The following is a 12,198-nucleotide window of genomic DNA, read 5'->3' as shown; positions in this document are numbered from 1 at the left end:
AATGGCGTTTCCGTGCGCTGCTCTGGTTTCACCAGAAGCGGCTTAGTCATGCTGGCCACATGACCCGGAAAAACTGTTTGCGGACAAACGGCAGCTCTCTCGGCCAGTAAAGCGAGATGAGCGCTGCAACCCCAGAGTCGCTCGCAACTGGACTTAACTGTCAGGGGTCCCTTTACCTTTTTAAAACCATTTTGAGATTCTCCCACCAACCCCCCCCCTTTAAAATATAAAGCCGTATATAAATGATGATGATGATATCCCATTGCAAACAACAACCCAGTGCCCAGACATTCCATCGTGGCGACCGGAACCTAGTTTTAAGGAGGCATTGGCAATTAGATTATATCTGAGTTTCCAACATTGTCCCTCGAGAGCTAGTAATGAGTCAAAAGGTACCTGTTCCGTTGGCTTGTGTCTGTGCTTTTGGGGGTTGCGGAGGTGGTGGTGATTCTTCTGTTCTGCAACAAGCCAAACAAACAAAAGCAGTAAGGTTAGCATAGCATCTCCAATTCACAAAAACAAAATGAGTATGTATTTCGTATGTATTTCATATGTATTTCATATGTGTGTGGGTGTATCTTTATTGGCATGCTAGAAGAGGAAAGATGATGATGATGATAATGATAATAATAATAATAATAATAATAATAATAATAAATTCAATTACATGACTTAAAACATTGCATGACCCCAAACTAAAGTATTGTGCATTGACTGCCTGAACTTTGAAGTCTCCTCTTATGGGTCTCAGTTGAATCAAGGGCCGATTCAAAACATTCAGATAAAAGATAAGAGACACAGCAGCAGCCCTGTCAGGATTTTACCAATCAGATCACAGGTTGTCTTATTTTGAAAACATAGCAGCTGTAGGGAACCTCAGAGAGCGGTCATGTCCCATCTAAGTGCTAAGGTCGGAGATAAAGGCTCTCTTGTCCCTGATCTTAGCGCTGTGGTGCTTAGCACTGAGATTTGAGATAAACCTCTGCCTGCTGTCACTTGCGGTCTAAGAGCAGGCAGGCGCTTATCTTAGTGCGAAAAGCGCCACAGCACTAAGATTACAAAAGAGAAAAACGCGACCTGCTCTTTTGCAGTAAAAGGCAATAAGGTTCTTCCTTTGCATCTCAGCTTGAACTCAAAGAAGAATCTTCCTTTGCAGCTATGGCAAGAAGAAGAAGAAGAAGAAGAAGAAGAAGAAGAAGAAGAAGAAGAAGATATTTATACCCCACCCATCTGGCTGGGTTTCCCCAACCACTCTGGGCGGCAAATACTCTGGGTAGAAATACAATAAAACACCAAACATTAAAAACTTCCCTAAACAGGGCTGCCTTCAGATGCCTTCTAAAAGTCAGATAGTTGTTTATTTCCTTGACATCTGCTGTGAGGGTGTTCCACAGGGCGGGTGCCACCACCGAGAAGGCCCTCTGCCTGGTTCCCTGTAACCTCACTTCTCACAGTGAGGGAACCGCCAGAAGGCCCTCAGAAGAGGACCTCAGTGTCCAAGCTGAATGATGAAGAAATGCTCCTTCAGGTATACTGGGCTGAGGATGACTAGAACATGTACCCTTCTAAGTATCCCTCATCAAAAAAATTAGACAGATATGGAGCACACCATATAAAATAGCATGCAAGCATTTGAAAAGTATATCCGATATCCAAGGTAAGCGGGGGAAATTGCATTCCACGCTGTATTTCTCCCCCACCGATTTTCAGCGCTGTAGACATGAGATAACAGCAGCTTTTTGGCAAGAATCAGACTGAATATTCACGTATTCTTAATGTTCTATGGTGAAAACTTTCACAAAGTCCCTGGTTTGGCTCCGCAGTGCTGAAACAAGATCCTGTCGCTCAAAAAAACCCATGAAGGGCGGTTGTTATGTTCTGTGAAGGCAGACAGGTGCTCAGACCTGGATACCTGGGAAGAGCAACATCATGCTATGGGCAATCTCTATTGCTTCCCCAGCACCACTGAAAGAAAATAAAGCATGGAAACAGAGACGGCGGGGGCTGCAATAGGAGGGGGGGGGGAGTGGAGTTACAGGCGGCAGCTGCAGTTCCCAGGTTAATAGGCAGCTGGGAAAAGGAGAAAAAGGCAGGCACACTGGAGCAAAGTGGTGGGGCTAAACCATGAAGAAAGTCTGAAAGAGGGGGAGGCAGTGGGTAGTTCTGCACCCCACTCCCCAATTCTTCCCGGAGAGCCCAATTGTTAGCCTGAAGCCTTCATTATACAGTGGTGCCTTGCAAGCTGAAAAGAATCCGTTCCGCGAGTCTCTTCGTCTTGCGAAGCAAGCCCATTAGCGGATTAGCGCTATTAGCGGTTTAGTGGCTATTAGCGGCTATTAAAGGCTTAAGGGATTAGCGGATTAGCTGCTAAAAGGCTATTAGCGGCTTAGATCAGCTGTTAAGCGGCTTAGCGAACAGCTGTTAAGCGGCTTAGGGGCTTGGGGAAAAGGGGGGGAGGGGGAAAAAACCCAGGAATCGCAAGGCATTTTCGTCTTGCGAAGCAAGCCCATAGCAAATTTGTCCTGCGAAGCACCTCCAAAACGGAAAACCCTTTCGTCTAGCGGGTTTTCCGTCTTGCGAGGCATTCGTCTTGCGGGGCACTACTGTACACTGTTAGGCACCAGGCAAAAGCATTCCTCTTTAACCAGGCCTTTGGCTGATTAGACATCCAGTGCCCTTTTAGAATGTGTTGGGGAGGGGGTTATTGGGTTACTTTTGTTTTCATTATGCATTTTGCGTTTTTATATTGTGATTTTATGTTATAACTGCCCTGAGATCTGCGGGTACAGGGCAGAATAATAATAATAATAATAATAATAATAATAATAATAATAATATACTTTTATTGTCAATGTACAACCTGTATACAATGAAATTAAGAGAGCCTCCCCCCCCAAACACTCAATCTCATTGCACTTTGTGTGCTTGTTGCACAGCACACCAACCTCAAAAGTCAGTTGCACTATACAGTGGTGCCCCGCAAGACGAATGCCTCGCAAGATGGAAAACCCGCTAGACGAAAGGGTTTTCCATTTTGAAGGTGCTTCGCAAAACAAATTTGCTATGGGCTTGCTTCGCAAGACGAAAATGTCTTGCGAGTTCCTGCGATTTTTTTTCGCTCCCCACCCCCTTTTTCTAAGGCACTAAGCTGCTAATAGCCTTTTAGCAGCTAATCCGCTAATCCCTTAAGCCTTTAATAGCCGCTAATAGCCGCTAAACCGCTAATAGCGCTAATCCGCTAATGGGCTTGCTTTGCAAGACGAAAAAACCGCTAGACGAAGAGACTCGCGGAACGGATTCTTTTCGTCTTGCGAGGCACCACTGTATTATTTTCCATTCAGCAGCCTAACAGCTCCCGGATAGAAACTGTTTTTTAGCCTGTTGGTACCCCTGATTATACTTCTGTATCTCCTGCCCGAGGGTAGAAGATTAAAGAGGTGCTGGCCGGGGTGCGAATCATCCCTGAGAATTTTTCTCGCTCTCCTAAGGCAACGGTCCCTTGCGATGTCATCTAGTGGGCTCAGGGGACAGCCCATGATATCATGTGCTGTGTTCACCACCCTCTGTAAAGACTTTCTGTCCGTGGCTGTCAAGCCAACGTACCACACTGTGATACAACATGAGAGGGCACTTTCTATTGTGGACCGGTAGAAAGAGGTCATCAATGGCTGTTTAACATTGTTCTTTCGCAAGACCCTGAGGAAATGGAGTCTCTGCTGGGCCTTCCTAACCACCTGAGTTATAATGTTTTTCCAAGTGAGGTCTTCACTAAGGTAAACTCCCAGGAATTTAAAGGAAGAGACTCTCTCCACACACACACACCACGCTATACAACGGGGCTAGTTCTCCTCTCTTCCTCCGAAAGTCCAACACCATCTCCTTTGTCTTGCTAATATTTAGGTGAAAGTTATTCTCTAAGCACCATGTAGATACTTTTTGAACCTCTTCCCTGTACGCTGATTCATCTCCACCTGTAATTAGATCCATTATGGTAGTATCATCTGCAGACTTAATAATTACAGTGGATGGATCAGATGAAAAACAGTCATATGTATACAGCGAGTACAGGTACACATATCTCTGTGGGGTGCCAGTGCTGAGCTTCAGGGAGGTAATGGTTTCAACTGGGACCTACTGCAGGAATATAAGAGCTGGTGCCAAGACGGCTTAAGGGCAACACTGAACCCAACCAAATCTTCCATAGCTCCCCTACTTGACCTGCATTTTAAAACCAGGGAGACTCCAACCCATGACGTCGCATCTGCTTAACGTCTTAATTTTCTTAATTGATAAAACGATGTTTCTATCAAGTGCGCTGGTAGCGCCGGCTCAAGCCCATTTGTATTTAGTCGCACGGCAATTAAGAGTGGCGTGAAACGTCGCTCAGAGCCGGCCGTGAGCGGCTAATGGCATGTAATTTCACGCAGCAGCAAAGTGCAGGTTTGCAGACTCCCATTCAACTCCAGCCCACAGAAACACCCGAGAATCAGTGCCAAGGAATTAGCAAGCTTTCTTATTTTTACAGCTGGCGCCCCTGACGCACTAGCTGAAGAGGAAACTTGACCCAAGATGCACTTGTTATTTACGCGGGCAGGCAGCCTTCAAAGAGCACCACAAACAAGGGTCCCAAACAGGGGCTGAACGGCAATCTGCTCTGTTAAGAATGTCCTTTCTAACCTCTCTACCTTTTCAAAACCCTAGACTAGCCTTTCACATCCTGACATCCTTCGGATGCCGATGGACTCTGACTCCCATCAGACCCAGGCAGCATGGGTCTCTGGGTCAGAGATTATGGGATGTGCAGTCCCAACGACATCTGGGGAGCTAAGGAAGGCTGACCTAGATTCATCAGATGAAGTTAACTAAAATGCAGCTAGCAATGACATGCAAAATGTAAAATCTCTACCATAAGTGACAGCAAATTCTGCCAATAAGCTACTGGTGGGTTTGAGTTCACTATTTCTGCACAGAAAAGGGAGCGGTCACCTTATATCCAAGTGTTTTATTATTACTAATATTATTATTATCAATTTCATTTCTATACCACTTTATCTTTTTAAGTTTGTGTATTTGAGGGCACTTACAGTTTCAAGCAGGGCTTTCTTTTCAACCAGAACTCACCTGAACTCAGTGTCCGGCACCTCTCAGGTCGGCGCCATAATAAATTAATAATCCTTAATAAATAAGAATAAAAATGTGCACCCCACCACCATTGTAACTATCCAACCTCCCAAAATTTCAACACCTCCTGCGATGGTTTGATCCCTTTCCGTTTTAACATTACAAATTCTACAAACACCCTCCTATCTCCTCAAAATCACTTCTCCTGCATATTCCCCATCTTATCTTAATGGGACATGTTAATTTATCATTAATAGCTATATCCCACACCTCTTTATATCATTCTTCCATTTTATATTCTGCTTGCCCCTTCCACTTCCTAGCTGTAATAATTCGTGCAGCTGTCAATAAATTTGTGAGCAAGCCCTTCATAGACTGCGAACTTTGCCATTGCCTTTATAACAGAACAAGGGAGTTCCGGCACCTCATTTTCTAGAAAAACAGCCCTGGTTTCAAGGATATTTCAGCATTTAAATAGGTGCAGAAGTAAACTCTGACAGACATGAGTAATCAGAGAAACCACTCCCAAACGTTTTGTGCTAAACACATTTGTGTGCTATAGAGGAGCTATAGAGGAGTGTGCTATTTTGCCTGGATTTTGAAAGCAAAGCTCTGAAGTTGGGTCAAATGCTTGTCAGCTTTAGCATCTGCTAGGTTCTGCAAAAGGACCTTTAACCGGTAAACTTTTAGAGTGGAAATAGCAGGCTGCACCAGTGTTGCATTATGAAAAGCATGGTTTTTAGTTAGGGCTGGGCGATATATTCATATATCGTCCAAAACAGGTTTGAAGTCCATATCGTGATATCAGATTCATAATTTTTGAACTGGCAATATATTGCGAATCACGGTGTGTGGGTATGTGTACGCTATGCAAATATCACGATGTGGGGGAAACCGTAAAGCCAGCCAATGTCTCTCCACAGCTTCATCCTTATTTCAGAAATTGTGATATATCAGTATATTGTGATGTTTAGTTGGCAATATATCACAGTGTTGAAAACCAGGTATCGTCCAGCCTTAGGTCATGGCCTTGTTAGCCAGTTTGAGAACCCAGCTCTGGTGAAAACATCAGAATTTTATGGGAGGGTTTTTTTTTGGGGGGGGGAGTTCAAAACTCTCTGCTAATCTTTTGGCAGACAACCTAAAAAGGAGTTCATGGGCATAATTGGGCTGCAGACCCCCATATGAGAACCTATTCTCATATTTTTAGCCGTGCAGATTACCTTGCACTAGGTATTATGTAAACAGCCCGCAAAAATAACTGAACCAGCATTTGTTTACAAATTAATAACTTGCCTAGGAAATATGGGGATTACACAAAAAAGACCTATTATCCCCCCCCAAAAAAAGCACGCAAATTTAGTGCCTTATCTTCCCCTAATCTACATGCCCATGTAGGTTAGGAAGCTAATGGGATGTTAAAAATATCTCATTACAGGACAAATTAATTCTCAGGATGAATTAATTCTCAACAGTAGCCGTTCTACGTGCAACATCAGTGTTTAATGGCCTGCCAGGCTATAAATAAATGAGAGAGAGAAAATCAGCCAGCCAAAGGTCCTGCTGATTAGTGCTGCAAATTGCTTTTTTTAAAAAAAAGAGGTTGAATTAAAATTCTCCTGTTCAGCTAAACTTGCATATGGTCAAAAGACAACATAAAAGCAAGAAAGTAATTCGCCGAAAAAGTGAGATAAAAATAAAAATGGATGCTTCATGTGCTTATCCCGTTAGCCAGTAAATGGCACTGTTCCTAAACTCACAAGAACCAAAACAAGAATATATATTGCAAATACAAAATGGAAAGGTAAAGGACCCCTGACAGTTAAGTCCAGTCGCGAACGAGTCTGGGGTTGCGGCACTCATCTCGCTTTACTGGCCGAGGGAGCTGATGTTTGCCCACAGACAGTTTTTCCTGGTCATGTGGCCAGCATGACTAACCGCTTCTGGCGAACCAGAGCAGCGCACGGAAACACCGTTTACCTTCCCGCCGGAGCGCTACCTATTTATCTACTTGCACTTTGACATGCTTTCGAACTGCTAGGTTGGCAGGAGCTGGGATCGAGCAAGGGGAGCTCACCCCGTCACAGGGATTCGAACTGCCAACCTTCCGATCGGCAAGTCCTAGGCTCAGTGATTTAGACCACAGCACCACCTGCGTCTCAACTGCAAATGCTAACCACAGCTCTGCACTGGCGGCTGCCATCAACCCAACCCCTCCTTTAACTACTGCATTTCAGAAACCAGGTTTTTCAGCTGCAGTATAGAAGAACACTTAGCAATGGTCAGGCAACTGGAAAGCATATTAACATCGGGGAGATATTTTATTGATCTCTCTAAAAGGATGCCCGGGCCACTTAATATTTTAAAAAATATCTGCTCAGCGCACAGCATAAAAACAGCAAACATCTTTAAAGCGAAAGTACAACGCATAGCCAGTAAAACAGCACTATAAAAACAGGGCTGTGTGCCGAATTTGGCCGAGGCTCGAGCGGAGGCACGTCTACGGGGAAGGCCTTGGATGAATGGACAGCTGTGGGTGGCTGCAAGTCCAGCTGGGCTGGACCAGAGTAATCTGCAGCTGTCAGTGAGGGGCATCAGGCAGGAAGAGAGGCAGACAGGATGCAAAAACTGTAATCCACTGGAGCAGTCAAGTACAACCAGGGGGCAGGCAGGTGTGGAGGACTCCCTGGTCCTGAATGGGGTAACTGTGCAACCGAAGAACCAGGTGCGCAGCCTGGGAGTCATTTTGGACTCACAGCTGTCCATGGAGGAGCAGGTCAATTCTGTGTCCAGGGCAGCTGTCTAGCAGTTCCATCTGGTACACAGGCTAAGACCCTATCTGCCCACAGACTGTCTCGCCAGAGTGGTGCATGCTCTAGTTATCTCCCACTTGGACTACTACAATGCGCTCTCCGTGGGGCTACCTTTGAAGGAGACCCAGAAACTACAACTAATCCAGAATGCGGCAGCTAGACTGGTGACTGGGAGTGGCCGCCGAGACCACATAACACCAGCCCCGAAAGACATACGTTGGCTCCCAATACGTTTCCGGGCACAATTCAAAGTGCTGGTGCTGACTTTTAAAGCCCTCAACGGCCTCGGCCCAGTATACCTGATGGAGCGTCTCCACCCCCATCGTTCAGCTCGCATACTGAGGTCCAGCTCCGAGGGCCTTCTGCCGGTTCCCTCATTGCAAGAAGTGAGGTTACAGGGAACCAGGCAGTGGGTCTTCTCGGTAGTGGTACCCGCCTTGTGGAATGCCCTCCCATCAGATGTCAAGGAAATAAATTACTATCTGACTTTTAGAAGACATTAGAAGGCAGCCCTGTTTAGGGAAGTTTTTAAAGTTTGATGTTTTCTTCTGTTTTTAATCTGTTGGGAGCCACCCAGTGTGGCTGGGGAAACCCAGCCAGATGGGCAGGGTATAAATAATAAATTATTATAATATTATTATTATTATTATGGGAGGCGAGTGCTTTCTCACTCGGACTTGGAAGGTGCAGGGCAAGCAGTCTGTGGCAGAATCACATACAAACCTGACCCTGCCTTGATATTCTCTCTCTTTCTCACACACACACATTTCTAGACTGCCACATCATAAAACATCAGGCTGGTCTACAACAATAAAACACAAAGCCCTAAAAACTATGCAAATAATAATTAAAAGTGACTGGCTAATTAAACAGCTGCAAAGGCTTGTTGGCATGGACTTCAAGAGACAACTGAAAGCAAAAAAAACCCCTCAGGATTCCTGCTGAATCTCTGTTGGAACAGGGTTACACGGGCACAGTTTTGGTGACACTAAATGCCTACTTTCCAGCCGAAGCTGGTTGGGTCCCTATACAGTGGTACCTCTGGTTACGAACTTAATTCATTCCGTTCTTAACCTGAAACCATTCTTAACCTGAGGTACCACTTTAGCTAATGGGGCCTCCCGCTGCCGCCGCTGTGGGATTTCTGTTCTCATCCTGAGGTAAAGTTCTTATCCCGAGGTGCTGCTTCCGGGTTAGCGGAGTCTGTAACTTGAAGTGTTTGTAACCCAAGTTGTTTGTAACCCAAGGTACCATTGTAACACAAGGGGCAACCAACAGAACTCCTCCGGATTATATCATGATATATAAGGGAAAGGAACTGGAAAGCAACCACTAGCTCATTTGTAAAATGTCTACGTTGCTTTTCCAAAGCAAGTCACTTGAGGTTGGCTCTTCAGTAGGGTTGCCTTATGTCCAGAATTTCCCGAACATGCTGGAATACTGCAGTCGGAAGCAGTATTTTCTGCAAAAGCCTCTAATTTGTTTGTGATTTTGCCAAAAAAAAAAAAGGCTCAACAGCTTTGGCCAAAAATAAAAGTACAGTGGTACCTCAGGTTATAGACGCTTCAGGTTACAGACTCCGCTAACCCAGAAATCGTACCTCGGGTTAAGAACTTTGCTTCAGGATGAGAACAGAAATCATGCGGCTGCAGCGGGAGGCCCCATTAGCTAAAGTGGTACCTCAGCTTAAGAACAGTTTCAGGTTAAGAACGGACCTCCAGAACGAATTAAATTCTTATCCCGAGGTACCACTGTACTATCTTCAGCAGAGGCATGTTAGTGACAGCCTTCTCAGTGGTGGCACCCCCAATTTGGAACTTCCTTCCGTCATATAGCTGGCGCCTACCCTTTGAAGTAAGTTTTAGAAGCCAGCAGAAGACCTGGTTATTCACCCAGACTTTGAGTGGAATCCAATGCCAGTACTGACGTTTTTAGTTGCTTGGTATTGCAACTTGCCTGCCTTGTTTTTCAAAATAATAAGACCATTACTAAAAAGTTTTAATTGTAACCCACTCCAAAACTGCTCTGCGGTGAAGTGCAGGTAATACAGAAATGCATAAAAGGTTGCAAACCATCTTAAATAAAAGCAAAGGAGAGAGCTTATACATGGCAGCAAAAAAACAGAGGCTATAGAGCAGTTCTGGGGGACCTCCCCCACCCCCAGATATGGCTGAACTACAAGTTCCATCCTCCCTAACCATTGGCCATGCTTGCTGGGCCTGGAGGGTGTTGAAATTCAGCAACATCCGTAGGGCCAAAGATTCCCCTTGCCTGCTACAGCGGAAATGCAGTACTTTTCTGTGTATAAGACTATGCTTTCTTCTGTAAAAATCATGCTAAAGAGTTGGGGTCATCTTATACATGGGTAGTGCATAGGGTGGACGTCTGATTGGTTGCTGCCGAAGCTGTCAGCAGCTATTGTGCATGCTATTGGTTGCTGCTTCAATGGCTGGTGTTGATTGGCTGGTGCTCCGGCAGTTGGGCGGGCGATCTGCAGCTTCTGCCGGCAATGGGACAGACAGGAGTCGGATCTAAACCACAGAGCCTAGGACTTGCCGATCAGAAGGTCGGCGGTTCAAATCCCCGCGACGGGGTGAGCTCCCGTTGCTCAGTCCCTGCTCCTGCCAACCTAGCAGTTCGAAAGCACGTCAAAGTGCAAGTAGATAAATAGGTACCGCTCCGGCGGGAAGGTAAACGGTGTTTCCGTGCGCTGCTCTGGTTCGCCAGAAGCGGCTTAGTCATGCTGGCCACATGAGCTGGAAGCTGTACGCCGGCTCCCTCGGCCAATAAAGCGAGATGAGTGCCGCAACCCCAGAGTCGGTCACGACTGGACCTAATGGTCAGGGCTCCCTTTACCTTTACCAGGTGAGCGATTTTTGGCAATCCCCCCCAAAAAACTCAACAACTCTCGGTAATCCTTTCCAACTCTGTGCCATCTCCCCCCATTTTCTTAAATCTGAGTCCCCAGAAACAGGGGTCGTCCTATACACGGAGTCGTCTTATAGACGGAAAAGTACGGTAGCTCCCGTTTGAAAGGAACACATACTGCTAGCAGTAATTACAGTTCTGTTATGCGATAAAACTAGCTCACAACTTGTAAAACGCAGAAGTGACAGAATGCAATTTGCATCAGACAAATGGCTGATCAGACCATTTCAAATCATTTAGACATTTGTTTCGTTGGCAACGTGCCTCTTGCAGCAGATGCTACACCCAGCGCTAGACAATCCCTGAGCATCCTTATAGATAAATCTATGAAACTGATGCCACTGGGCTTGTTTAGTATGTCTTCTTTACATGGGCGTGATAGGAGCTCTTGAAAAACACAAAGAAATGAATTACTTTCCACTGGGGCAATCTGTTCTCCTTGTCACATAATATATGATTCAGAAATACTTAATATATAAGTTGTCTCACAGGCAGACCAATTCATTAGTCTCTGCTTTTCCTACAGAGGAGACATGAAACCACCCAAAAACACCATAGATTTCACCTCTCTGTGAAGAGAGGATCTTCCCACCAAATAATAGATTTGAGGCCAATTGTCACTGCTTAATTAACGGTTAGCAGGCTTTCAATGAGGATGGATTCAGTCTGGTTAACTGTTTTTCCGGCTTCTGACACTACGATGTCCGAAGTCACCCAAATGTTGGTAACAAGGGCAAAAATGCCACTTAGATGGGAGAGGAGGACAGCACTTTGAAACCCAACCAGGAAATAAATGACACAATGCATCTCAGCTGCTGAGTATGACCATGAAAATATTTTTTTAAAACGAAAGAAATCAGATTTCTATACAGCCTTGTATGGATTCTAGAAATGTCACTGCTTCAAAATCACCGAGTACCAAAAGGAAGAAATTTTAGGTTTTATTGGTCATCATTCCCAGGGCGAAATCACCTAGAGAACAGCCTGGTCTCTTAAAAAAAAAAATACAAAACCCACAACACACACACAGCTGTACTGCACCTTGCAGTAAAAAACCCTACCTGGTTTTAAGTATTTCATTGACTTTTTGCTCCAGTTCTATCCTCCGTAGACGTTCTTTTTCCAGCTCTTGTTTCAGTGTTTCAGCATTCGTTTCTTCTCGCAGCTTCCTGAGCTCCTCCTCTGTTAAAAAAGGGAGGAAAGATAAAATAAGGGGGTTGTCTTTGATAAAAAGGTAACGGTAAAGGACCATTAGGTCCAGTCGTGACCGACTCTGGGATTGTGGTGCTCATCTCGCTCTATAGGCCGAGGGAGCCGGCGTACAGCTTCCGGGTCA

At 45.2% G+C, this 12,198-nt stretch overlaps 1 protein-coding gene across 8 annotated transcripts in view; it reads right to left on the bottom strand.

Annotated features, from left to right (window-relative positions):
- Positions 1–12,198, bottom strand: part of GRAMD4 (GRAM domain containing 4) — a 111,475-nt gene that overhangs the window by 35,479 nt on the left and 63,798 nt on the right. For all 8 annotated transcript variants that reach the window (XM_083399748.1, XM_083399749.1, XM_083399744.1 and 5 more), the window contains exons 4-5: positions 11,924–12,044; positions 397–458 (exon numbers count right to left, since the gene is read on the bottom strand). In XM_083399748.1, the coding sequence (XP_083255874.1) occupies positions 397–458; positions 11,924–12,044 (183 nt within the window). The remainder of the gene's footprint in view (positions 1–396; positions 459–11,923; positions 12,045–12,198) is intronic.

The sequence above is a fragment of the Podarcis tiliguerta genome, assembly GCF_965153285.1.
Source record: "Podarcis tiliguerta genome assembly, chromosome: 10".
Taxonomy (NCBI): domain Eukaryota; kingdom Metazoa; phylum Chordata; class Lepidosauria; order Squamata; family Lacertidae; genus Podarcis; species Podarcis tiliguerta.
The sequence above is the reverse complement of the archived record's forward strand: the minus strand, read 5'-3'. Positions and strand labels throughout refer to the sequence as shown.